Here is a 26,736-nt window from a genome sequence, read left to right as displayed (position 1 = left end):
TCGTGTTTTTTCAGTTTCATTAGCAGCGTCCCTCCAAGCAAAATGAATAATTTAAACCACCCCTTCCAACATCCGTTCGGCTCTAAAGCTGAATGCAATACTGTCAACAGGTGACGAAGTCTCGTAGTGGGGGTGCAGTGATAAGGGATGAATGGTGGGGAGGAGCGTGTTGGTACGGTTTCGCACTCCGGAGCGTAGCGCAGAAATCCGTGTCCGACTCCGGTAACCGGAACGCACATTGGATTGCATACAGTCAACATTATTCCTCCGCGTCACAAACATCGGCTATTAAAAAAATAAATAAAAATATGCAAAAAGCCAAAAACAAACCGAGAAAAGAAAATAACCCCATCGCGACCGTACCGGAAAATTTCCACAACAATCGAAATTAAAATTAAAAATAAAATTCCAAACTTGGAAACTCGTCAAACTTTAGTGGCGGTCTACCGGAGATTGACATTTTCGAGCGACTTAATTAGTTTCGAACGCTTGGAAATTTTATGGCATTATAAAAGAGCACTAAATTGCCGATTGTATTGACTAATTTATACGAAGGAATTACACAAAGTGTAGTTCTCTAGTTGTTCGGCGTCTTGGCATGAGAGTCACAATGCCGTGAATTCTTTTTTGAAAATGTCGATGGTAAACAGTAATCATGTGTCGGCGATCCACGAAAATTTCCAAAATCAGAATTCGCCTGGGACTCATAAGAAACCGATACGATTGAAAAATGTCATCTCCAAAGCTGAAAACTTCGACTCGCTGCATTTGAGGCCTTGTGAAGTAAGTGGGAATTTTTTGCTTTTTTAGGTTTGACATGGCTTATGCCTCGGCGGGTTGATTGTGTCCAACGATGCGAAAAGGCAGTTTTCTTTAAGCTGATTAAGAAAAAACAATTAATGAAATGAAGCTCAGTTTTGCGTTAGGGGTGCTTCTAAATATAACGTTTTTACTCGATTAATTTAATGATCGATATTTTTCGCAGCCTGTTTTTGTCTTCGCAAATTCCCAGAAGCCATTGCCCCCTTCTCACTGCATCGTTATAATTTTAACAACACACATTTATATTTATATTTACCAACGTCGATAACAGAAATTTCGTCGTTTTAAACAAACAATACCTACATTTTCTGACAAAGTCACGTGCATGCAAATTTAAGTAACTTTGTTCAATGAATTAGTCACATTGCATGTGCACAGTAAATAAAAGACAAATAAATCATCACATGAGAGCAAACAGACCGTTTAAGATCTAATAGATTTCAGGATTTTGACAAATCATTAGGTCACTATCGAATTAACACGTGAATAAACAGCTAACTGTTGACCAAAAGATCTTGTGACCATTTAATTAATATTCATGTTGGACACGTGAAATTAAAGACCAACGTCACCAAACTTGCACCCGATAAGTACCAAGTCGTGTAAAATCACTTTAATCACATGAAAAATTGTTTATTTCTGAGGTTTTCACCATTGGATCATAAAATATCATGATATATCAAACCGCAAATTAAATGTTAATAAAAATATCGAATGATTCAGCAGCTTGCATAAGCTTAATTTAAGGATGTTCGTGCTTCTTTCAATATTTAATCTAATCAATTAATTGTTATATAAGAAATTAATGTACAGGATTTTGGTGTTTTGTGTTGATTTTGCAGAACCTTGATGGAAGAGCTTGCAAATAGTGTTGTTGAACAGTTGGCATTCGCAGCATAGCAGTGTCAAGGATATTTTTAAGTAAAATTTTTTTTACATAAACTTTACGGAAGTCGAAATAGAAAATAAACAAAGAACTGGATATGCGTCGTGGTTTGTGGTTCATATTGTGGGCTGGGAATCGTGGTTTATGTAATGGGGAAATGTTAAAACTATTACCATTTAAACGAGGAAAGGGACTCTACCGACTATTATTCATACAAATAAAAAAAAATTAGATGTTCAAAAATTGTCTTGCCATTTTAAATGGGTGGCATTTTTCAGCACGACAGATAATATGAAATTAACGATGGAAATAATTTAAAAATCGACCAAATTATCAGTTGCAAGACACTATTTATATAAAACGGCAAAATAAAAGATTGAACGACGTGAAATTTTATTTCCCAGTAAAATAAAAAAATCGGGCGGCAAGTTATTAAAGATATTCTCCAGACAATTAATTGATTCCACCTGGTTGTTTAATAACTTCAACGACAGAATGCAACAATGACAGACTAAACAATTTTTTAACGACATAAATTTAAATTTTTCGACAGGCACAGCAGAACAACAAAATAAAACCAGCAAACGGCCGAACGTAAGAGGTAGAAAAAAACTCAAAATCAGACAAACAAATTTTCAAAATATCTTGCACAACAGTTGAAAAACATTAGTTTGCCATTTTTATAATTGCACGACTGGTAATTTATTTACTTGTTGTGTTTGTCGCTGATTTTAGCCATTCTGTCAAAGAAAACATTAACAGTCGTTGAAAACATTAATAACTGTCGATCACATATTTTTTTTGTCGCTAAAATTTTTATTAATTACCTCATTTCATCGTTCATACTCTGTCGTTCAGTAATTTAAATTTGTCGTTGATTAACAACTAATCAGTCGGGGTTTTTCTATCAGGAAAATCTTTATATTTGTCGTGCTCTTATATATACCTCATTTTAAATGACTGACATTACAAACGCATATATTATTTCCCTTTTCCCACCTACGCCACATCTATTTTCCTCTCGTAACTGTTTTTTAACTGGAACCAACAAGATTTCTGCAACAATAAAGATAAGTTTTTATTGTCGGTGATTTAATTCACTGTAAACCACTTTCAAACACATCGTAAACATCCCCAGGAGTCCTCCAGTAAAAAATAGCACGACTGTAATGAAACGAGGGTTGTACAGTCTCCGCCGAAATTAACAGATAATTACCCCGGACAAGGATGCACTTGTAGAGCTGTAGGCCGACAATTAATCAACTTGACAAATATTTGCCTACAAATTAAATGTAGCTTTAAGGCGACATTAATCAAAACAAAAGGGCGGATTAGATTATGATGAGGCTTTTTCTAAAAAAGCTGGTTTAAATAGTGATAAAACGAATTGAGTTGATCGAATTCAGCGAGAAAAGCTTATTGAATTGCATGTAATACTTTAGACTTCTGTAAAAACGAATTTGGTTTAATGACGGTGGCGATGGGGCTTCGCAGGAAGCCACAGATGTGCGGGAATTCACGAGGAGGGTGGAAAACAAACGCATTTTTTGAGCTAATTTGCTAGTTTCTTGCTTAAACATCCAAGAAATTCAGCTCTCTGATTCAAATTTGTTGTTACAATGCAATTTAAATTTTTTCTATTGCTTACGATACAAATTAAATTTTTTGAGGTGCATCGCTACAAATTACCCAACTAAAAATCTTTTTATAAAGAGAAAAAATTTAATTAAGACATTGTTTCTCCTCCAACTATCTCAAGAAAACTCTGTTTACTTAACTATAAAACTCTATTAAAGCCTGTCTCAGTACTTAAAACTTCAGTTGAAAGTTGTATTTATAATAAGTTTGGCAATCTGCGCGTGAAAATTATAATTATTCGCAAGCTTATTTTAATCTTGTTGAAAAATTGGCCGCTTTAACTTTGTCACAAGATACATAGTTCCTTTTGTTGTACACAGTGTCGACAAAACGCAAAAATCCCCATTTATTGCAGACAATATAAAATGCCGCATAAAACCACAATTGCTTTTTCTGGAATCAACTATGGCACTTTTACTACGAAAATATCTAAACAAAGTTTGATTCGGTGACCTTTGTAAAATTGTCCTATAGACAATAAAAAATTATTTGGAGCATACATGGGAGCCGAGTAATACTAATCCGTTTGATGTTGATAGTGACAAGAAATTTCCACGCATAATTAATATTCGCAATTGAAAATGATAATAATCGAACGGTGGAAATGTTGGCAGTGCCGCAAAATGGAAGATTAATTACGAAAAATAATAATAATTGGTTTAGTTGTGAGTATATTGCATGGTAATTTGGAGGCACATTTGCCGCCGGTGTGTCATGGTAACATATGAGGATTTCAAGATGGTTCCCAAAGGATTTGAATGCTAATCACATGACACTTTACCCATACGGGATGAGACAGTTGAGAGATGAGTTTTAGGCAATCACAATTTCGAGTAATGTAATGGGGAAAGGTACAATTTGGGCCTAAAACTTTCCAATTTTTTAACGAAAACACAGAAAAATTGATGTAAATTTTGTCTACAAATGTTTATAAATCGATGACAATTTGTGTGTAATCCGGTGACAAGAAATGAATTGTTTTGCTTTTCTGTACAATACATCTTTCACTTTTCTACAATTTTGTTCATTCGTAACTCAATTTATTGTAAAATAATTTTGCACAATGTCGGTTTCAGTTCATTCAAATGTATTCATTTTGTTTGCATAATATTGGGTGAATTTTGAAACCACACTATAAAAATTTCCTCCCCAATATTGTTTTAAATATATACAATCATTTTAAAATTTGTTTATAAAAATTGCTCAATTATGTGTTATATTTGTACATAGGATTTAAGGAAAAAGGTGAACAGAAATTGTGCACATTTTTTAAAAACTTTTATTTACTTTACCTGTACAAATGAACTACTTCTAATATATTACAAAAATATAAACTGCAAAACATAAATATTGTATAAAAGAAACAAAAGACTTATCATTTACATTTGCAATACTCTGGGGCACATTAATTTAAGATGTAAGGTCGCTACGTAAATGTTCAAGTCTCATGTTTTTCAAAATATTCATTTAATAAACATATCTAATAATGTTTTATAAGTAATTACAAGTTAATTTGTCTGAAATCTCAAATTAATTTGTATTTTTGATATTAATTATCATTTGATTTTTAGCATGAGATTTCAAATGTTTCCTAAATGAATTAAAACTATTATAAATTCGCCAACACTGTTCTAGACTACAATGCTAACTATCATTATCCTTTAAAAAATGCTCCTTTCTTAAATGTTTTATATACACATTGATGTCAGTAAAATGTTCATTATTACATTTAAAACAACGAAACATGCTTTATAATTATAATTTTAACAATAAACGAAAAAAAAAATGCCAATAATGAACGCAATCGGAGCATTTAAATCTAATAAACAATATGTAGTGTAAATGTTGTAAATACCTTTTGATACAAATAGTAAGGCTGTGATGTTGATTCCTGAAGATTAAAGTTTTAGACTTGGAACACTAATTTATTCTAGTTTTTGCCTCAAATTGCTTTTAACCTGAAAAAATATTTTTACTTAAGTTATAACTTATAAGTTCGCTGCTAAAGTTGACAAAAGAGACCAACTTCTGGGTGTTACATGAATATGTATTGCATCCTTTATGTTAAACCTATCAAACAATTGTATTCTTACCAGAAAATTGGTGACAAATATCCAGTTGATTCCATTCGACTATGCCGTTCTTAATTTCGTTTAGGACTTCATTTAAAAATGCGAGAATTTAACCAAACGAGGAAAAATTATCAAGATTAATAAATAAATAAATAATTATTATTAATTAAATATTCGATAAGTAATGTATGTGAATAAGAAACGTAATTTGTGTTCCAGTCAATTCTCTCACTTGGTTTTAACAATTTTACACAATTCGTCGAACTAAAATACAAACAAAAACCACACAATTAATTTGAAATAAAGTAAACAGCGTTTTGAAAAAAATTAACGCAGTTAGAAAAAAAGTTGTTCCAATTTACAATCACCTAACGTTGTGCAAAAATTTTTTAGAGCATTTTTCTCTGTGAAGTGTCATTAAGTTTAATATTCCTTATAATTTGACAAATTAAAAATCAAATCTAGTCCGCCACTTCAAAGATTACACGCTGCGCTAGGTGCATGACCTGTCTGCAAATATTGACAAAATTTTCTTATTACGAATTGGAAAACACACCCAATAAAATTCTATCATTGCCCGGAAAGAATAGGACCTCCGATTCACCTCTGTGGTGGAATTTTCGACCACACTCTTCACTCTTTCCTCATTTTTCCGATCATCTCCGGTGTGTTTCTGAAAATATACATCTGGTACGTGACCTCGTGACTGTCGTTTATTGTCGAGTCGGATTTTTTTCCTTTCCACGCACTATATATAAAATTGCAAAAGCGCAACCGAGTTTTAGTTTTGTTTCGATTTAGCCCGCGATCGCATTTTCTCACGCTCATTGTGTTGTTATCGCGGCCTTGACGAAACTGTGAGAAAGAAGGAAGAGTAAATAAATATGGAGAAGATGGATGTGATGAAGAAGAATACGAGGAATCGAAATGTCTCGATTTGTACGAAGAACTACGCGGATAGGGAGAAGGATATGTACGATTCTTTACATAGCGCGGGGCTGAAAGAGGTACGGATTTTTTTTTTAATTAATTTACTTTTTTTTTCGTGAAATCCCCTAAAACGGGATTCTTATCTCAGTAAAATTATATTTATTGTGTACATTCTCGTCACCTAAGTAAATTTTAAACTTATTTAAATATAACAATGGTGGATATTTATTTGCTCAACAGGGATAAAAGAGTGCGATTTCCGCCCAGGCGTGGGTGTAGTTTATATTTTCGATGGAAATCGTAACATTTTAAATCCCAGCAGCCACAAAGACATTTCCATAATTAAAAAATAAAGTAAAATAAGTGAACACTTAGACGTCTTGATAATCGTAGTTAGAAAAGTAATTTCCGGCACCGTCAGGGTAATTAGAACTTCTTTCCTTTTTGAATAATTAAAAGTCCTCAATTAGCAATGAGTAAGCAATTTTCTTTATCCCTCGATTACTCCAGATCTCGACCAAGTTATAATTTTTATTTATTGTATTTCCGCGTCTTCCGCATGGACGAACAATATTTTTTTAATAACAGGCATCTCGACGCTGTCGTGGTTTTATTAAAAAATCTATATAGTGGTCAGCACGACCGACAATGTAGTGAGAAGGCTAGGTAAAAATATATTGGTCTGTCCAGAACTGTATATTGCGTATCGAGAGTGTAAGCAACCCACGTCACGTCGCGAATTATGACATTTTTAATTTTCTCTCCACTTTCCCCAAGACAAATTCAATCTGTCCCCGGCAATAAATAAAAATTAATAGCGCCCCTTAAATTGCCGTAAAATCTTCCGTAATTAGTCCGCTCGTTAAAGTTGATTAAATCCAAACGTTTCCAAATAAGTTTTATTTGATTTAAATCCTCTGTCGTACGACATGATCGTACACTACAACATGTTCGTACAAATCGGATTCTATTCTTTTTCTCGTCGTGTTCGCGCCTGGCTCTTGAGCTGGATCAACGCAAATTATTCTCCTGTCGTAACGATTCTGGAATACCAAACCTTTGACTGGATCGACGCATACCTGAAACACGATCAGCTTCAAAAATCTTGATCGATTAATTAATGGCGGATTAACAGCGACGGATTAGTGCCTGAAGGAAGATTAGCGATGTGTCAAGTTGGCGGCGTCATAAATTTCAGGGCGTGTGTGACGGCGGAAACGGGATATAGCGATCAGAGTGATGCTAATTAGAGTGCAGCCGGTTTTGACAATTTTAGTTTCTTTCGAGTTTTCCCAAAATTTTTCTTTCGAGTGAGTTTTAATCTTGCATGAGTTGGTAGCATTGTGTAACATTTCTATTAGTTGAGGAAATGTCAGCTGCTGCACGCCATCTGTAAATATTACCACCGTCATTCATTTGTCAGATTATCGTCCATTTCACGAAACAACGCAAAAAAACTCGACGAAAATAATTAATCTGTTCCAAAATGATGATAACTCTCAAAGAAAATTCGCGACAAGCATCAGCTAATTCTCTTTCCATTTGCGTTATTAAGGAACCACTACTAATAGAAAAATACGATTTTTGTTATTGCATGACTCGAGTCGTTATTTTTCATTTGTATGAAGGCGGAAATGAGCCACCATTAGCTTGGGATTGCAGTGGAGAGAAATAGAAATATATTTGCAGCCCGATCGATTGGAGCTGAATTTCATCCGCAAACTTTCTAGAAACGTGAATATTTGGCAATTTTTCGAAAAATTCTGGTCTAGACTTGGAGAATTCAATTTTGCGGACAAAAAAATCTATCGAACACCGATAAAACAACTAAAAGTGCCTCGTCACGTCGCATTTTATCCAATAAATCCTCCGAAACAAACGAATCCAAAGTCATTTCCTTTATGGACATTTTTGAATATTCATCAAACTTAATTAAAAACAGCCGCCCCCAGAAAAAAGACAACCACACCGATACAGTCTAATCTTCCATCCAGCACACACGCAATTTCCACGTGGACCTCGTGCCTTATCTCTCCCCCATCAAAATTATTTATTCGCGCTGTGCCCCCTGACCCCACTCCCAAAACGATCCGATAATTATCACCTCACGTCGCGTAGTAAATCCTCTTCCGATAAACTAAAAAAACTGCTCGGATTCCTCCTGCAACATGGGGAAATTACAAAGTTTGGGGAATTCGGTTCGGAGGCGTTGAATTATCGGTTATGTGGCACTTACCTTGTAATTAATCGAGTTGTTGGACATAGTTTTTCCTAATTTCCAATGATAGTAGCCGAGATCTGACGGTTGCGGGAGGACTTGTTGGCCGTCTGTGAAAATTAAACTCGTTAAAATGTTTTAGGTATTGGGAGCGGCGTCAGCCGGAATTAATAAAGGGACGGCTAGTTTTCGGCCCGAGTTCGAAGGGTTGGAAAGGGAGAGAGAAGGGTGTATTCGAGGGATTTTCTTCAGTTGATAAGTTTGAATTACGGTGGGAGGCGGGGGGGAGTTTGTTGTTTGACGGGGGCGGCAATAGACGTGTTCATTGTTTTGACACGCGGTCCAGTTTACAGTAACTCCAAAAATTGCCAAATTATATTAATCCCGCAACATATATAGCGTTACCAGAGTGCATCCGCCTTGAAACGGAACAAAATTAGTCGAGCAAACACCCAATGTTTGCAAATCATTCTCTTGTTTGCACATCTACACCTCATTAAAACAATTCTAGGAAATACTACTCCCATTCTCCAGTTCGTTCCAAATTTCATTTACGCGATATTGCAACGAGCGCAATTTTTAACAACCTCCCTGACTTACATTTAAAAAACGGCTTCCAGTCTTGGTTGGCCAACCGATGAGCGTAGTCAATGTATCCAGACACTTCGAAGCCTTGCTTGGTTTGGTATCGCAGAAAAATGATCGTCTGTAAAAAACACTGGTCAACAATGATTTTGTTACCCTTGAGTGGTTTCGAATACTTCTATGCCAACAATTCACGAAACTATGGATGGTTTTGGAAGATTGGCTCTGATTTTTTTTTCAATCTTGATTTTCAGATTTTACTAAAAATATCGGTAAAATTAAGAAAGAAATAACAAATATATTCTTAAATATCTTTTTCGAATTTGCCGCTTTAATAGGTCCATTAGAGTACTCAATTTGAAGTCGTTTATAGGTATAGTATATCCGGTGAGAGGTTAAGAGATTTCGACAGTTGACATATAGGTTGGCAGCAAATTATGCTACAAAATACACTAAAAACACTAAATTCCTACACAAAATGGGTTGACACGGTTGTTATAGTAAATCCAGCGAGTAAATAGAATGATTTGAATTTTATGCCATGAAACATGGCAACTTGAAATACTCTAAAATTTTCCGTCTTTTTGGGGATATTAATCTCGATTTAAGTTGGTTATGCCACTACGCCTTCCCGCCTTTTTTAGAAATTTGTCAATGATTTGACATTCACTGACATTCCTCATTCTTGACCACTTTAAGATCCACTTTTTGCACTGTTTCTTGAGTTTTGTTGGTAAAATAGTGTCTAATTACTAGTTTTTCGGTTTTTCTCTTGTGCAAATTGTCTTTTGCAAGTTTCATGATGAGTAGATTCAAGATCTGTTCGTCAACTTGACCGAAGTTTCCTAATTAGAATGTTGATAATGAAAGATTTGTAACAACTGGACTGCTAATAAAGTTTTGTGTGCCTCTCGATTTCCTGGCGATTTCCTTACCTGACACACAGCTTTACAGTGTGTAAAAATTGAGGGTTTTTGAGGTTTTCTCTACGTTACCAAATTAATGACAAAACACCGAATTAGTTAGTTTGTTAATTCCCTTTCTATAATCAAGTAATAGGAGCCATTTTTATAGCAGTAAATTTAGTAAAAATAATGAATTTTAAAATTAGCATCATGACAACTATTTTAAATTTGGTTAGAAAACTGTCATCTATTTATTCGTTGGACAGACTATAGTAACTGGGGTTATTCTGTTATTTTAAATTTCGCGCGTATGGTACACTTTTTATTGTGTAGATTTAGTGACTTTTCTGTCATTCAAACTCTCACTGTACAAAGTATATCTATTAAAGATTCACGTTCGGTAGAAGTAACTTTATAAATTTAATAACTTTTATTTTTGAGTTGTGTAACTAAGGTTATAATTTTTCTAGTGTAATGTCTTGTAAAACAGATGTCATCCAAATGACAGTTTTTGGTTTGTCATTAAAGGTAAATATTTATTTTCCAAACGAAAAAGAAGTAAATCATCAGAGCTCCGAATCAGATTCAAAACTAGTTCATCGATTTTATCTTCTGAATCTGACTTTGTTAGTGTTACAATGATTGTATATTGATTTTAACCATAAATTTCTGACTTTGTTCCTTCCGATCCTGTTTTCTTCCTTTTGAAACTGCTTGTCTTGTAATAGTTGATTCCATCTCGTTGTATTGTCAAATTTGAATGACAAATTTATTTGATAGACAATGATGCCAATGTTTAATTCCTAGTTATTTCAGAAATTTAACGTAGCGATAAAAAATATCTATTAGTTACTTCTGTCGAACGTGAATCGCTAATATTAAAAAAATATTTTTTTTAATATAAGAGAACTCAAAGTGGGAAATTTTGTTTTTAAAGAGTTGGCAGAACTAATTAGTCTGGGTGTCACCTGTTTCCTGTCAAGTTTTTGGTCAATTTCACATTACGGATTTTACGATTCGTGTTTAATAAATTGCTGCGTGAATAAAAAATGAATCAATATAATTGAATTGTCCTTTGCGGCCAACAATGTATGTACCTAAATACAACGTGTTTATAAATGTTTCTAGCATCAAGGGTGACTATGAAATGTCAAAGAAATTTGACGATCATTACAAATGTGGGTTTCGATTTGTCAACTGACATTTGTAGTTAACCTTAAACATGAAGCAAAGTAAGTTTTGAGAAATAAACTGTTCTATAGTGCGTACAGTGAGAGTTTGAATGACAGAAAAGTCACTAAATCTACGCAATAAAAAGTGTACCATACGCGCGAAATTTAAAATAACAAAATTACCCCAGTTACTGACAACCCTGTCAACCCATTTTGCGTAGGAATTTAGTGTTTTTAGTGTATTTTGTAGCATAATTTGCTACCAATCTATATATCAACTGTCGAAATCTCCCAATCTCTCACCGGATATACTATAGTTGTGGTTTAAAACATAAAAATCAAAAACTTGGATACAAAACCGTAACTAAAATGTGATTGAAGTAAATAACATAATATAGTACATTATTACACGTATTTCATAAGGCGAGTATTGTAGCACGAATGGGTTTTGACCACGACGAGCGCAGCGAGGAGGTGTCAAATAGAATGAGTGCTACAAGTCGTCTTATGAAATGAGTGTAATATACTATTTTTTCTACTTTGCATTGTAAATAAATGTAAAAATTGCATTTGAAAAAAAATATTTTCGATTAGAGATTTTTGACAAGTTAGGTTTGTGATAAAAGAGGTAATGACATTTGTCTAACAAAATTTCAATTCAAATAATTACTGACGTTTTCTGTTTAATTTTGCAAAATTAGGTATTACAACGTTTGCTTTTCTTCTGATTCATTATTCCTAAATTCACATTTTCGTGATCATGATGATGATCATCATTCAGGCTTTGATTCAACGTTTAAGTGTCGGCATAATAACATGGCCAACATAACCAAAAAAAAAACTGTTTTGCGTGCTATAATAAAAACAATTGTTTTTATTGTGAAACGCGTTTGCGTTTCCAATATTCCAAAGCCACGCTTGATGCCAGAAACATTTATAAACACCTTGTATAATAGATGTGAATGCAGGTTGTGAGGTTAGGTTACGTTAGGTTAAAATTCGGTGATAGTGAAACTCAATAAATGTCAAATTTTAAATTGAATTTGAAAATCAAGTGGCAAGTCGTGGTTACAAAATCATTACCAATCGTGTAACACGAAAACTCTTATAATTGGAAAATTTTAATTTTTTATTAAAAAAAGGGTGCAAATTCGAAAAGGACGTGTTTTATAATGGCATAATTGGCCATTATAGAACACGTTCTTTAATATACTATTTTTTTGGAAATGATTAAAAACTCTCTCGTTTGAATGGTTAATTAATGTACATAGAAGTTGTAACTTTATGCCCATATTTACTGAAAATCTTGAAGAATTCCAACTTTTGTTGGTCACGTGGCGTGCATAAAGCGAATTTTAACATGATAATAAAGACTTTATTATCATCGTGTTTTGAAGAGCCGACTCAAAGTCTAAATTATTAAAAATATAAAATACGCCAAAATCATAAAAACCAGAGCCAATTCAGTACTTTCAAGAATATATTCGAAAACTACGGCTTTGAAAACAGAAATCCGCAGAGATATTCAGGGCAACAAAAAAAAAATTTTTTGTTGAGCTGTGAAATTTTCTGTGAATTTCGATTCCTTTCTATTTTTTTACCGAAAGTATCCCCACTCGATTTGGTCTTTCTCTCACCGCCAACTCTTTCTGTATAGGATCCCCACTCAGTATCCCTTCACTTGCTAATTCGTAAGGTCTATAAGGCGGATAGAGGAAGTTTATGACAGCAGCTAAACGTTTTTCAAACTGTTGTCGGCTCAGGGTTTCCCCCGAGCTCCTGCAAAGGAAATCAGTAATAATATTGGATTTACAAGTTTTACCTGTAACCCATTTCTGCGATAGTGCGAGCGGCGGCTGTGTCCTGAAGATAACAGCGATCGTCGTCCGTTATTAACGAGTCCAAATAGTCTTCGTAGGTTTCGAACTGGAGCAGACGGCGGTCGGCCTCGATTTGGGGGGTTGAAGTGGCGGTGATTATGGCCATTTCGAGGAAGTTTTACAGAGTTTGACGTTGGAAGTTTTGGGCGTTTTGAGTAGTCACGGTGACGAGAGAAACGGGAGATTTTTGGGGTGAAGTATTTGACAATGACTGACAAGAAATTTCAAGCTTTTTGGCTCTTTTTCTTCCAGAGCCTATGCTAAAAATAAAAGGAGAACAAACACAACGTGTCAAGTTAAAATTTAAAAAGTAATCTGTATAATCCCAACAATTGTGAACATCCTAAAATCGTTATTAAATTTCCGTTCTCTAAAGCTTAAAACCTGATAACTTTAGAACGTAAGATGACGAATCCAACAGCCCGGACTCTTCGATTAAAAAAGTTTCAACAAAGTATAATCAAGTACACTTAAAACACTTATTAAATTCCGTAGAAAAGTGAGCTCTAAGTGTACTTAAAAACGTTACTTAATTAGTTTAATTATTCCTAGCGGATAGAAAATTTTACTGGCATGTTACACCCGTCTAAGGTTTAATCAGATTAAGTGCAACTCAATTCTTTTATTTCATTTCAGAACACCGTCTGCTCCAATCAAATATGTCTTGGAAGCATGATGGCCCAAACAGGGCGCAACGAAGTCAGAACGCCGCAAGAAATTCTCCACCAAGCCAAAGACTTCCTAGACCAGTATTTCACATCGATAAGACGGTAAGATGCGAGATTATGATTCAATTTCCATCAATATTTTCGTTGCGTACATAAAGATAAAGGGTTTTACGCTTCTGGGAGGTTTTATGGCGATCTTGGGGATATCGAAACGTCGATGCGAGTTTCATTTAAATTTTTACAACGCAAATTATCCACTTGTGGGGATACAATGGTTATAGAAAACGGAAGCGCTTTTGTTTTTCTTAGAGGCTTTATAGGAGAGGATTTAAAAGTCTTTATTTGATCAGGTGTCTTGGTTAAAGCTCTCTGGAATCATACCAACCTGACCGAAAATATTTCACCGCAGACCATACAATTCCGGCTGTTCCAATTTCGTTCCACTTCTGGATCAGAATTATTACAGCCGTCACATCCGGCTAAAATACAGGACATTAGGATAACAAGAAATCGAGCCGTTTTAATAGAACCAAGTTTCCTCTCATTTCATTAAATCATACTCGTCCTGTCAACTTCAGCAATATTTTAAAATGTATTGTAGTGTATTGCCAATATTTCGTTTATTTAGGTGGTAAATGTGCTGCAATTTGTGCTTATTTTACGTTAAATTTCATGTTGAATTGAAATCTGTTTTTAAAATTTGGGAGTTCTTCTACTTCCCCAAATTTCGTAGGTGTAGCACTAAAATTATCAAAATTACGAATTGTTGGCAATATTGGCAATTTGCCTGATCTTAAAAATAAAAATTTCTAAAATTTAAGCCTTTTAAGCTACAATTTTCCAATTTGGTAGAGTTAATAAACTAGTCTAAAAGAGTAACGAATCCAAATTTTGTTGCTATTGCACTAAAATTAAAATTATCAAAATTACGAATTTTAACAAAAAGTACTGGCAATTTTTGCTTGATCTTAAAAAGAAAAATTTCTAAAACTTGAGTCTTTTAATCTACAATTTTGCAATTTGGTAAAGCTAATAAACTATTTGCCAAGAGTAATGTTCCCAAATTTCGTAGCTGTGGCACTCAAATTACCAAAATTACGAACTTTAGCAAAAGGTGTTGGCTATTCTTATATGATCTGAAAAATGAGAACTTCTAAAAAGTCTTTTGGTCTACAATTTTGCAATTTGGTAGCGTTAATAAACTATTCGAAAAAAGTTACGTTCTTAAATTTCGTAGTTGTAGAACTAAAATTATTAAAATTAGCAAAAAAAGATGTCGGCAGTAGTTATATGGTTTAAATTAAAAAATAAAAATTTCTAATATTAGAGACTTTTGATCTACAATTTTGCAATTTGATGAGTTAACTATTTGAGAAGAGTAACTTCTTCAAGTTGAAAATATTGACCATTTGTGCTTGGTTTTAAAAACGAAATTTTTAAAATTTAAGTTTTTTCCTACAATTTTGCAATTTTGTACGGTTAAAGGCGGATTGACACGATCACATTTTTTCTCAAATTTATACGAATAAAAATTTGAGAATTTATTTTCAAACAAATATTCTCGTGATAAACAGCCAAATTGGAGAAAATATTTTTGCAAAAATATTTGTACAAACAAATTTAAAACACAAAATCATAAATAATTTCACAATTCAAAATCATCAAAATTCTTAAAGAAATCCGCTTATTTCGATGAAAAACTACGTTTTCTCGCTGATTTTCGATGTTTTCTGGCTTGAATTCGCAAAGAAGAGCTCGAAATCTACAAAACCATCACTTTTTATCAAGATTCAACGGCTGAATTGCAAGAAAACAGCGGAAATCTTGCCGAAATCATCAAAATTCTTAGAGAAATCCGCTTATTTCGATGAAAAATTACGTTTTCTCGCTGATTTTCGATGTTTTCTGGCTTGAATTCGCAAAGAAGAGCTTGAAATCTACAAAATCATTACTTTTTATCCAGATTTGACGGCTGAATTGCAAGAAAACAGCTGAAATCTGCACGAAATCATCAAAATTCTTAGAGAAATCCGCTTATTTTGAGGCAAAAGTAACAATGCGCCAAGTGAAGCGAAATCGCTGATTTTGGAGGTTTTAGCAAACAGGAAACATTTTCCTGCATTAATTTTGTGACAAATTTTGAACGTCAATTTGACAGAAAAATTCTTTTTACGAATAAATATTTCAGAAAAAATGTGTCAAAATCGTGTCAAACCGCCTTAATACCGAATTTAAAAAAGAGTGTTAGGTTTTCCAAATTTACTTATTTAATTAGGAATTTTAGCAAAAAATATTGGTAATTTTTACTAGGTCTTAAAAATAAAAATTTCTACAGTTTGATCTTCCGCTCTACATTTTACAATTTGTAAATTTGATTGCACGAAGTCTAAATAATGAGGAATGAAAAATAAGGGATTTAGCTAGGCAAAAAATATGTTGTTTTATGTCATTTCGGCCGTATCTTGTCGCAATAAAAACCCAGACGTGAATTTTTCACAGGCGTTTACACAATGTCATTACGATGTGAAAAATTATGCTAAATTTTATAGCGGCGATAAAAACGACAGTTTAAATAATAAGCTTTAGATGTGAGGAGCGGATTTTGAATTTTATTGTTTGTGGAGACGAGGCGGAAATTTATTAAGTAATTTCAGAAGGGTTGCAGGACATAGGAGAGATAAATTAACTTCAAGAATGTGATGGCGGGGATTAAAGAGCAAGTTTTGGGACTCTGAATTTTAGAGGTGCGCATATTTTACTTATAAATTTCCCACACAATCGAGCAAAAAATCCGCTTATCTCCACATTCCCTGGACTTAATTACATGTAAAATCGCCACAATGCAAGCATGCATGTTTTACAACAAAATTATTTCATTAAGATTGTGTTTCTCGCGCGACTTGGAGATTTGTTGCGTTAGGGGTGGAATTTTAACGTTTTTTGCCTCGGGATGTGAGGGTGAAAAAATTGCCAAGTTGGCCGGCAATTTTCTGCGATATGGTTCATTAACTGGAGTTTCAGATGCTTACGAAAGTATGCAATCATTCACAAAGTTTTGGTTTTAATTTGTGAAACAATGGGGGTTAGATTTCAGTAATTAAAAGTTGGTATAAAAAATGGCTAAATATTGGAGCGAAAATCTAGTTTCTTTTGTAATAAAGAATTAGTGAAATAGACTGCGGAAATCAGTGAAATATTTCACTAAATTTCCTGTACCTGATGCCAAAAACTCTTGCGAATTGTAGGCAAATTCCATTCTAATTTAAAAGAGTTGAAATATTTGACTAAATTCCTCCTCCCATTTTATAGCGAGAAACAAATTATTGCCTACATTACAAGCGCTCCGAATTAACAATATCAATAAAATCAGCTCGATTAATTAGTAATACCAACATTTTGTTAGTTTCCCAAAACCAAACTCCCTGTCAATACGATTTTTATTTATTTTATCAAAATTGCAATCACTGTAAATCAGTATTAATCACTTTAATCTCGTAATAAAAAACTATTCGCGTATCCACTGCAGTATGACGCAAAAACCGCTTTAAAATAACCCGCCGCCAATTATTTCCCAATTCCACGTAAAATTATGATGAATGAAGCCAAACTCCGGATTTCCAAAAATACATGACCACGTCAAGTCGCAATTACACTCGAGGGTGAAATAAAACGCAGGTGGCTGCGTTCGAAACAAAAGAAATATCACCGTCTTTGTTTAAAAATTGAAATTCTTGCACTTTTTCTAAGAACGTCAGCGAACGGGAATCTGATTTGTTCGAGAACGTCGGAATAATCTGAATTCCTTTGCGGACTGTTAAATGGGGGTGGTGTCGATGTGTCAACGTACGACTTTTATAAGTCTTTGGGGAGATGGGGTTGGATGATTGTGTGATTTTCGGCCGAGGGGAATACGGAAAAACAAAGAGAAAGGGCGAAGGGCGCATCCACCATTTGTGACGGCGATTTTTTTCTAGGTCCAACAGCCCCTCGCACACCTCTCGCTGGGAGCAAGTCCAGAAGGAGATCTCTGCGACGGGAACGTATCAACTCACAGAGACGGAGCTCATCTATGGTGCAAAATTAGCTTGGAGGAATTCCGTCAGATGCATTGGCCGGATCCAATGGTCCAAGTTGCAGGTGAGAGCTTTGAGTTTACACAGCTATTCACGTTAGTCTCGAGTGTTTGCGTTTGCTTTCAATAACAAAGGAACACCGTGGACGAGATAATAAGGGTGGCTATGAGATAGGAGGCGTCACAAGTTGTGTGATTGTGATTTATACATGACGTTGAGAGGCAGTGTCGTCTACAAGTGCTAAGTAAAGAAAATTGAGGAGATTAAATGAAGCAAAGTTTCGGACGCGTCTTATGTTTACCGTTGCGGCAGGCAAAAAAATTCTCGTCCCTCTTGCAATAACACGGCCATTAAGCATCGTTTTCCCACTGTAAAGAAGCAATTCCGAGTTTATCTGTGTGAGTAGGGCGCGCGGCGACGCGGTGGAAATCTCGGTTAGATTAAAAGAGTCTCAAAATAAACTAAGCATGAAAATCATCCGGTACAAATCCAACTCAACTCAAGCGTGACTAGTTTGAATATAAAGCAAACAAGAGATTCGTCTTATTGACGTTCGGATTCAACATGATTAGCCTGAATCAGCGTTTCGACATTCCTTTTTCGCAAAGGACACTCGTCATCTCTTTGTAGACTTTAGTGTGTCATTTATTGTCAAATTTTTCGGGGAAGAAATCCGTCGTGGTCTCATACATATTCCAAACGCAATAAACACGAGTGGGAGTGGAATAACTTCATAGAAAGCTTGTTCAAGTAAATGTTGGCAACATGCCACAGAGCAAAAAGCGTCTCTTGAAAGCTCTCAAGTAGTTAAGTTTCGCGAAATGGGAGAATTAGGTGATGATATACAGAGGGAGAGATAATTTTCGCGTTAAAGGACTGCCATTGTTTTTTAACCTGTCAATCTTTTGTTGCTCGAGAGCCGCCACTCGAGCCGATCGAACAGTCTGAATGGAAAAATCACAACTTGACCCGGCGCATCCACCAATTCAACATAATTAACCACATCACTTCCTCGTCTTCGTAAAACAGCACGATTTCGCTTCTGCTACTCCTTTCTCATGTCAGCCGAAACTTTGCTCCACGAAGATTATTACAGTACAAGAGTTGAACGCTGTAATTTTCCGTCTTAAGCATCGTTGGCATTCCACCAACACACGCAATCTTGAGATTAACACGAAAGTAAGAAAAAACACAATCGTTTTGATCGAACTATTTGAGAAGTTAGATCTCTGTTTGCGCTCGGACCAGCATGTATGAGCTGGACAAATCACACTAAAATTTGCTTTCAGGTTTTTGACTGCCGTTATGTCACCACGACGAGCGGAATGTTCGAGGCGCTGTGCAACCACATCAAATACAGCACCAACAAAGGCAATATACGGTAAGATCAGAGCTTTGACCCTAAATTTATCTAAGTCTATTAAGAAGACGGGCTGGCAATGTGTCGCGTTTGCACTTCCATTTAGAGCTCTCACTGTAAAGTAAACAAAAAACGCCTCTCTGAGGGTCCGTCTGCACTTGCACGAACGGGCGCGGTTTAACTCAGGAGTTTTGACGATTTGGTGCAGATTTTTGGAGTTGAGAAACTCTCTGGAGTTAATTTAAGCAGAGTGCAGGTGCAGGCAATATTGCTGTCTCGTCTGAAAGAAGTTTTGTCAGCATTCCAGGCAAGTGCCGCGAGATTGAACGCATAATTTCCATTGCCTCTATTCATTCCGATCAACAATATTCCATCCATAATACAACTTTATCTATTCATGTTTAACCGGCATCTATCGTTGATTTTCAATTTTCTTCGTCGACGTCAAACCACCACTATTGAAGCCATTGACATTTTTCATCCACACGTAGCTCTAATCCTCGAGAATTAATGAAAAGCGATCCTAGGAACAATTACGAAGAATAAATATTTGAGACTCACTTCCGGCCCGTTAAGAAAGATAAAGTTTGAAGGATAAATTTCAGCTTTCGGCTAATATATTCGTCTGTTTATACTACGTGTCTCCTCGAATATCCATCTGTGATTTGCCAGGACCGTTCTGACAGCTTGTTTATACATATTAATGCGAAATTATGCTCAGATTGTAGACAAAACACCAGGAAACTTGAAAGTTTCCTTTGTTGCTCAAAATTTAAGGCTTGATTTGATCGCTATTGATTGTGTCGACTTTCAATGTACATATTTATTGACGGCTTTGGGAGAAAGCGGGGAAATTCGAGATTTGTTTTTTCGATGTGTGACGAGAATTCGGAATAATCAGAGTTTAAGGATGCGCCATCTTGGACACAGCTGCTAAAGAAACAAAAAAATGCTGTTAAAAAAAACAAATTGAACTAGTTATCCCTCAACTTCCTTCAGATTCACAGTATTTCCTATTACTTATAATCCTCAAAAATTTGAATAAATTCCTGATTGCACCAAAAAAGCTCTTGCGACGACATCCCGCTAATCCCTTCCTACTTAAACATTCGGGAGTTTTCCGGTTGAAACAGACAAAAACCGGATTATTTCCAGCTAGCGGCGTAATTTCTGCATAAAAACGTTTTAGTTTACAAACGGAAAAGTTTTAAGAAAGTCTCCGACAATGTGAATCCGACAACTGGAGGGCACCACAGATGGTTTAATCATTTGATATTGTCAAGCTGTCGCGTTTTTTGACTAATGGATTTACTGTCTTGTTATAAAAATTAATAGGATGTCGGCGGAGGAAGCGGCCCAAACTGCTAACCTAACTAAACGGTTATTACGTAAACGAGGAGGCGGAGGAGCGCACAAAGTTTCGACTTCTTCAGAGTTGGAGCCGGAGTGGCAGGTAGCTTAATTCCCGGGAAAAAATTAGGAAATCTGTGTGAAGACAGAGGGGAAATTGAGCGGAAAATTTTTAATTCGTCGTCACTGATGAAGGGTTGAAATTAAATACTTTTTGGATGGCACGGGAAGAAAAATCCCGAACATTTCGATTCCCATTTATCTCTTTTTCCGACGTTATAGGACCATTCGCGGATTTTTTTTAAATGTACGTCCGACATCCAATGTTTTCTTCAGCCACCGGTAAACCTTTGAATCTAGATTAGACTCCTAGCGGGATTTTCTCCGTGCAATAAAGCCATTTACATACAAAAACCCAAAGTTCGATTTAAACGTGCGACTGCGCCATTTATATAAATTAAAAAGTAAGGGAATTAATCCGGGAGCATACTAATTTCGCACTGAAAGTGTCGCGTTTTCGCCACCATCTCCATTAATAACTCAACAAAGACGCCAGATGTTGACGAAAGATGGCGATTTTTGTTGTTTAATTAAAGCAGGCCCATTTAATGAATTCGAGTTTTAATTAGGTTTGAATTATTTGTTAATGAAGTCTCATTTAGTCGCTGCGAGAAAAATTCCGCGTCGTGTTGAAATTCGAAATGACCGACCGGAATTTGGAAGGCCATAAATTTCCTATATCCACCACTGTCAAACTTGGTTTGATTTAGATTGGATTTGCCCGAAGGACACGTGATAACCGACATATTGTCTTTTAGTGTTCATGAGAAAAAGTGAATGATAACGAAAAGTGTGATAAATTATTATCGCGAAGAACCGGATTTGCGTCGCTCATGGGACCAGTTTATTTTTTATTTAAACAGGTTATTCCCAGATGCGGAAAAGTCCCTGAGGAATGAGCTCTACAGGATTTGCAATTTCGGATCCAGACAGTGCAAGGACTGCAACTTCATTTCGTGTAAATCTTGGAAATATTCACTGTTTGCAGACAATTGTAGGAAATGCGATGAACGAACGGGATGAAATGAGGGGGAAAATACGATTTAGTTGTTCTGACAGTTACATATTTTTTTCTTTCAGTTCTGCTATCACGATCTTCCCGCAGAGGACCGACAGCCGCCACGACTACCGCGTCTGGAACCCCCAACTGGTCAGTTTCGCCGGTTACCGCCAACCCGACGGCTCAATCCTCGGCGATCCCCTCAACGTTGAGTTCACCGAAGTCTGCCTCCGTCTCGGTTGGCGCAGCAAAGGCACCCGATGGGATATCCTCCCTCTCGTTCTTTCCGCCAACGGCCACGACCCCGATTACTTCGATGTACCCTCAGATTTGATCCTGGAAATCCCTCTAACTCACCCAACGTAAGTCATTCCCACCCTCTTAAACCCTCTAATGGCAACTTTCAGTCTCGATTGGTTCGAAGACCTGGGGCTGAAATGGTACGCTTTGCCGGCGGTCTCCAACATGATGTTCGATGTGGGAGGTCTCCAGTTTACAGCGGCTCCTTTCAACGGGTGGTATATGAGCACGGAAATCGGTTGCAGGAATATTTGCGATTCGCATAGATTGAATATGTTGGAGCCGGTGGCGTTGGCGATGGGGTTGGATACACGCACTCCGGTGACGTTGTGGAAGGATAAGGCTATGGTGGAGGTGAATGTGGCGGTTTTGCATAGTTTTCAACAGAAGGGGGTGACTATTGTCGACCACCATACAGCGTCAGAGTCGTTTATGAAACATCTGGAGAATGAAGTCAGGCTGAGGAACGGATGTCCGGCTGATTGGGTCTGGATTGTACCACCGCTAAGTGGATCGGCGACACCGGTGTTCCACCAGGAAATGGCGCTGTACTATCTGAAACCCTCGTATGAATACCAAGTAAGTACCGTTTTTTATCAATCTCCTTGTATATTTTTATTCGTCGGAATTGCCCAATTATACTCCAAACCGGACTTAATCCATATGTGTAAAATGTGTTGCCTACACCCCAGGGATTTTTTATTTTTTTCTTTTTATCCTCCAAGCAGCGCTCGTTTCGTCGAAACCACCCGTAATAACTGTCACGAAAGGTGTGAAATATACACTCAGCTTCAACTTCCGATTACCCTCATGTACACACATTTCCTTCATATTAAAGGATTTGTGACAAAAACGTCGACATTATTGTTTGTTTTGACTGCGATTCTAGTCATTCTCGTTGATAACACAGCTTTTATCACCTCCTTAATGTCACCCCTGTAAAAATTTCACCAGGGGTGTAATGAGCGGAGGGAAAACCTGTCAAGGACAATTGTTGCTTGATTTCGACAGCGACTATTGACATAGGGGTGGTAATTCAATTTAGCCGAGAACTGGATTGTATTATTGGAAGTAATAGTATTATATACACCGGCACAGGCAATATACAGAGTGATTGCTAAACAACACGGTTTTTTACTTCGCTTTATTATCACGATAGCAATCGACATCCACCCCAGCTCACTTGATGAGCTCGCATTTTTCTCAACTTGTGTGTCCATCAAGTTACAAACGACCGCCCCCCGCCCCCATTACGGTCAGCCGAATAATTAAGTGTATCCCACGCAGCTCTCCATCAAATGTTATTTTTTTGAACTAGTCGGGGGTGAAAAATTACATTTTTTCTCATCACGATTATTCGATTTCAAGCCGCCGCCAACTAAACCGTACAAATTGCCAGGATTTTGCCGGCTTTGCACGCAAACAAATCGAGGAGTAATCTAATTTAAGAAGCGACAAATAAAAATGAATAAATAAAAAAGATTTGTGGAATTTATTGTCTCGAAGGAGTCTGGTTAAAAAAAATAAGAAAATGTGAGAAAAAAAAGTTGGAAGAACCGCATCCCTGGTGGGGATCGAACCCACGACCTTTGGATTAGAAGTCCAACGCGCTATCCACTGCGCCACAGGGACGTACGTGCTATGAAGTGAAAGCGGGAAGATAAGTCTCCGGTGGCTCCAAAACAAATTCATTGTTTTTTTTAATAAATTACTAATTTAAATAATTTAATCGAATTATATTGAATTTATTACAATTTTTTATCGTAAAACAAAACTTAAACATTGAACACAGGGTCGTCAAACTACATAATTTTAATTAACAGTGGCGTAACATTGTTGCGGTCAACAGGGAAATTTTGTCGCCTAATGAAACAAATTAAAAAACGCACAGTTAGTTCATATTTATAGTTCTTCCTTTGCTTGCTCCTTAATCTTTAGCTATTATATTTCTGCAGGAGCCGGCTTGGAAGTGCCACATCTGGAAAAAGGGCCGCGACTCCGGCAAAAGCAAGAAACCGCGTCGCAAATTCCACTTCAAGCAGATCGCGAGGTAACCGCCAACACTTCAAAATCAAATTCCCTCTTATCCTGTTTCAGAGCTGTGAAGTTCACATCCAAGTTGTTCGGTCGAGCCCTCTCGCGTCGCATTAAAGCAACAATCCTCTACGCCACTGAAACCGGAAAGTCCGAGAGTTACGCAAAGAAGTTGGTGGAAATTTTCGGACATGCTTTCAACGCCCAAGTTTATTGCATGGCCGACTATGATATCTCAAGCATAGAGCATGAAGCTCTGCTTCTCGTTGTTACTTCGACTTTTGGTAACGGGGATCCCCCGGAGAATGGAGAGGTGAGTGTGGAGTTGTTAGTGTTGGTGATTGCATGGGTGCTTTCAGGAGTTCGCAAAGAACTTGTACACGTTGAAGTTGAGCGAAAGTGGGATTCCTAATGGAGACGCAGCGAAGCTCAGGTAAGCGCCATTTTGTTTGTCCGCCATTTGCTTCTCACTCATAGGCTTACTAATGTACATGGTGGCGGTATAATTTTGCTTTTCTCACGGTGGCGGCGCAGTATGACGATGGCTACATCAAAGTCCTTCATTAAAGCAAACAGTCAGAGCGAAATCGCTACCGCCAAAAGATTAGATCGGTTGGACTCTCTGAGAGGGTCTTTGAGTGAACCATTACTGGAAGACACTTTCGGACCCCTCAGTAACGTTAGGTAAGTGTGGCTTCCGCTTCTGCTTGCTCTAATACCTTCCCTAAGAACAAAATTAACTGTTGTTATGCAGATTTGCAGTTTTCGCGTTGGGCTCAAGTGCTTATCCCAACTTCTGCGCCTTTGGAAAGTATGTCGATAATCTTTTAGGGGAGTTAGGTGGTGAGAGGTTGGCAAAATTAGCATCAGGAGATGAGATGTGTGGCCAGGAGCAAGCGTTTAGAAAGTGGGCACCGCAAATTTTCAAGGTAGAAAAAACTAGTGTGCGTAACTTTGTAACTTTGTAATTTTTTTATGTACAGATTGCGTGTGAGACTTTTTGCCTTGATGACGACGACACCTTCTTGGAGGCCACCATGACCCTACAAAGTGACTCTCTAACATCCCAAACTGTCAGATTTGTTGACTCCAAGGCCGACACGATCACCACGGCTCTAGCAAAGTGCCACAACAAGAAAGTGCACGCGAGCCGCCTCCTCAAGCGTACCAACCTCCATGGAGAAAAATCCACGCGAGCTACTCTTCTCTTGGAATTTGAGAACAACCTCCCGTACAAACCGGGGGATCACCTGGGGGTCTACGCCGCAAACCGGCCCGAGTTGGTCGACAAAATTATCTTGAGACTCAAAGGAGTCGATAATCCGGATACCCCCATAGAGCTGCAGGTCTTGAAGGAAACCCATACTTCTAATGGCGTGATGAAAACTTGGACTCCTCATGAACGCCTCCCTTCGTGTTCTCTGCGAACACTGTTGTCGCGATTCATGGATATTACGACTCCTCCAACTCCGAATTTGTTGCAACACTTCGCGTCTATAGCCACTGATCCGGAGGATCAGCGCAAGTTGGAGCTTCTTGCCACGGTAAGTACGGGTGTTTTTAGAGACCACTGGTAATATAGATGATTTTACAGGATTCTGCAGCGTACGAAGACTGGCGTCACTGGCGCTACCCGAATCTCCTCGAAGTTTTGGAGGAGTTCCCATCTGTGTCCCCGTACGCCCCTCTTCTCGTTGCTCAACTTAGCATCCTCCAACCGCGTTTCTACTCCATTTCCTCCAGTCCTCTTCTCCACCCGAATCAAGTCCACTTGACCGTCGCCGTGGTGGTGTATAAAACCCAAGATGGCGAAGGTCCCATACATTATGGCGTCTGCTCCAGTTATCTACAAGAAGTCCCAGTAGGAGAAGAAGTGTCCCACTTTGTCAGAGGCGCCCCTAATTTCCACCTCCCCAATGACCCCCTCAAACCTGTTATTCTAGTGGGACCAGGGACAGGAATCGCTCCGTTTAGAGCCTTCTGGCAACATCGCCTCCATCAAGTCCTCGCCAACAAGAGAGTTGGGAAAATTTGGTTGTTCTTCGGTTGCCGTACCCGCGATCTTGACTTATACAAGGACGAAAAGAACGAGATGTTGAGGAGAGGTGTTTTAGACAAAGTATTTTTGGCGCTGTCACGAGAAACTGATGTTCCTAAAGTAAGAGGACGAGTTATCATTTCAATCCCCTTTTTCAACCCTCTCTTTACAGACTTATGTTCAAAATTTGGCCTTGAAAGAAGCCGCGGAAATATACAGAATACTGGTTTTGGAAAAGGGACACTTTTATGTCTGTGGGGATTGTACAATGGCGGAACATGTCTACCAAACTCTGAAAACTATAATTCAAAAGTATGGAGGAATGAGTGAGAAGCAGGTGGAGGCCTATCTTTTGTCACTGAGAGTAAGTGATTTTTTGTCGTTATGTTGGTACGACTTATTTCTTTTCAGGACGAGAACAGATACCACGAGGACATCTTCGGGATAACTTTGCGAACTGCGGAAGTGCACAACCGATCGAGAGAATCCGCCAGAATTCGAATGGCATCGGAACCTTAACACCATTAGCTCTTAAGTTGGTAGTAGTCGTTTTTTTATAAAACCATGTACAAAAACGGGAAAAAATATCTTATCACTTTCTCTCTTAGCACAACTAATATGCACAATTGAAATTTCCATATTTAATGTGATATCTATAAATATTGAATATCGTTTTAACCAATATATTGCGATTTATGCTTCTATCGTTGTTGCAAAGATTACCATCGAATTATGTATTACAATG

At 37.0% G+C, this 26,736-nt stretch overlaps 2 protein-coding genes and 1 non-coding gene across 5 annotated transcripts; 1 reads left to right on the top strand and 2 right to left on the bottom strand.

The window, feature by feature from the left end:
• The first annotated feature begins 546 nt into the window (after window positions 1-546).
• Window positions 547-26,735, top strand: Nos (Nitric oxide synthase). Of its 3 annotated transcripts, none has more exons than XM_088046024.1 (15): window positions 547-783; window positions 13,745-13,878; window positions 17,751-17,913; window positions 19,139-19,230; window positions 21,700-21,981; window positions 22,027-22,498; window positions 23,875-23,969; window positions 24,017-24,266; window positions 24,313-24,386; window positions 24,488-24,637; window positions 24,708-24,882; window positions 24,937-25,497; window positions 25,548-26,111; window positions 26,164-26,355; window positions 26,403-26,735. In XM_088046024.1, the coding sequence occupies exons 1-15, from the start codon at window positions 634-636 to the stop codon at window positions 26,508-26,510; spliced, it is 3,462 nt and encodes a 1,153-aa protein (XP_087902150.1). In that variant the 5' UTR covers window positions 547-633; the 3' UTR covers window positions 26,511-26,735. The 3 variants fall into 3 exon arrangements, with proteins under 3 accessions (XP_087902150.1, XP_087902152.1, XP_087902151.1); XM_088046025.1 differs by lacking the exon at window positions 547-783 and adding an exon at window positions 6,216-6,425; XM_088046026.1 differs by lacking the exon at window positions 24,488-24,637.
• Window positions 7,257-13,214, bottom strand: LOC148167885 (cilia- and flagella-associated protein 299-like). The gene is made up of 5 exons (XM_088046036.1): window positions 13,051-13,214; window positions 12,830-13,007; window positions 9,167-9,272; window positions 8,585-8,676; window positions 7,257-7,427 (listed from the first exon to the last, which is right to left on the bottom strand). Exons 1-5 carry the CDS (start codon window positions 13,212-13,214, stop codon window positions 7,257-7,259), a joined length of 711 nt encoding a protein of 236 aa, XP_087902162.1.
• Window positions 23,479-23,551, bottom strand: TRNAR-UCU (transfer RNA arginine (anticodon UCU)). The gene has a single exon. It is a non-coding gene; the product is annotated as a tRNA-Arg (tRNA).
• Window position 26,736: the final 1 nt, after the last annotated feature.

This window comes from Gnatocerus cornutus, chromosome 9 (assembly GCF_029298725.1).
Source record: "Gnatocerus cornutus isolate USDA-ARS CGAHR chromosome 9, icGnaCorn1.1, whole genome shotgun sequence".
Taxonomy (NCBI): Eukaryota; Metazoa; Arthropoda; class Insecta; order Coleoptera; family Tenebrionidae; genus Gnatocerus; species Gnatocerus cornutus.
This window is presented reverse-complemented; position numbering and strand designations above follow the sequence as displayed.

Excerpts from the sequence above, each read along its gene's own strand:
- Nos (XM_088046024.1), top strand. The coding sequence starts at position 634 with ATGTCGATGGTAAACAGTAATCATGTGTCGGCGATCCACGAAAATTTC. Across the intron at positions 23,970-24,016 it reads CACTTCAAGCAGATCGCGAG|AGCTGTGAAGTTCACATCCA; the intron begins GTAACCGCCAAC and ends ATCCTGTTTCAG. Across the intron at positions 24,387-24,487 it reads GGAGACGCAGCGAAGCTCAG|TATGACGATGGCTACATCAA; the intron begins GTAAGCGCCATT and ends GTGGCGGCGCAG.
- LOC148167885 (XM_088046036.1), bottom strand. The coding sequence starts at position 13,214 with ATGGCCATAATCACCGCCACTTCAACCCCCCAAATCGAGGCCGACCGC. Across the intron at positions 9,273-12,829 it reads ATCGAGTGGGGATACTTTCG|ACGATCATTTTTCTGCGATA; the intron begins GTAAAAAAATAG and ends TGTTTTTTACAG. Across the intron at positions 8,677-9,166 it reads CTGGAAGCCGTTTTTTAAAT|ACGGCCAACAAGTCCTCCCG; the intron begins GTAAGTCAGGGA and ends TAATTTTCACAG.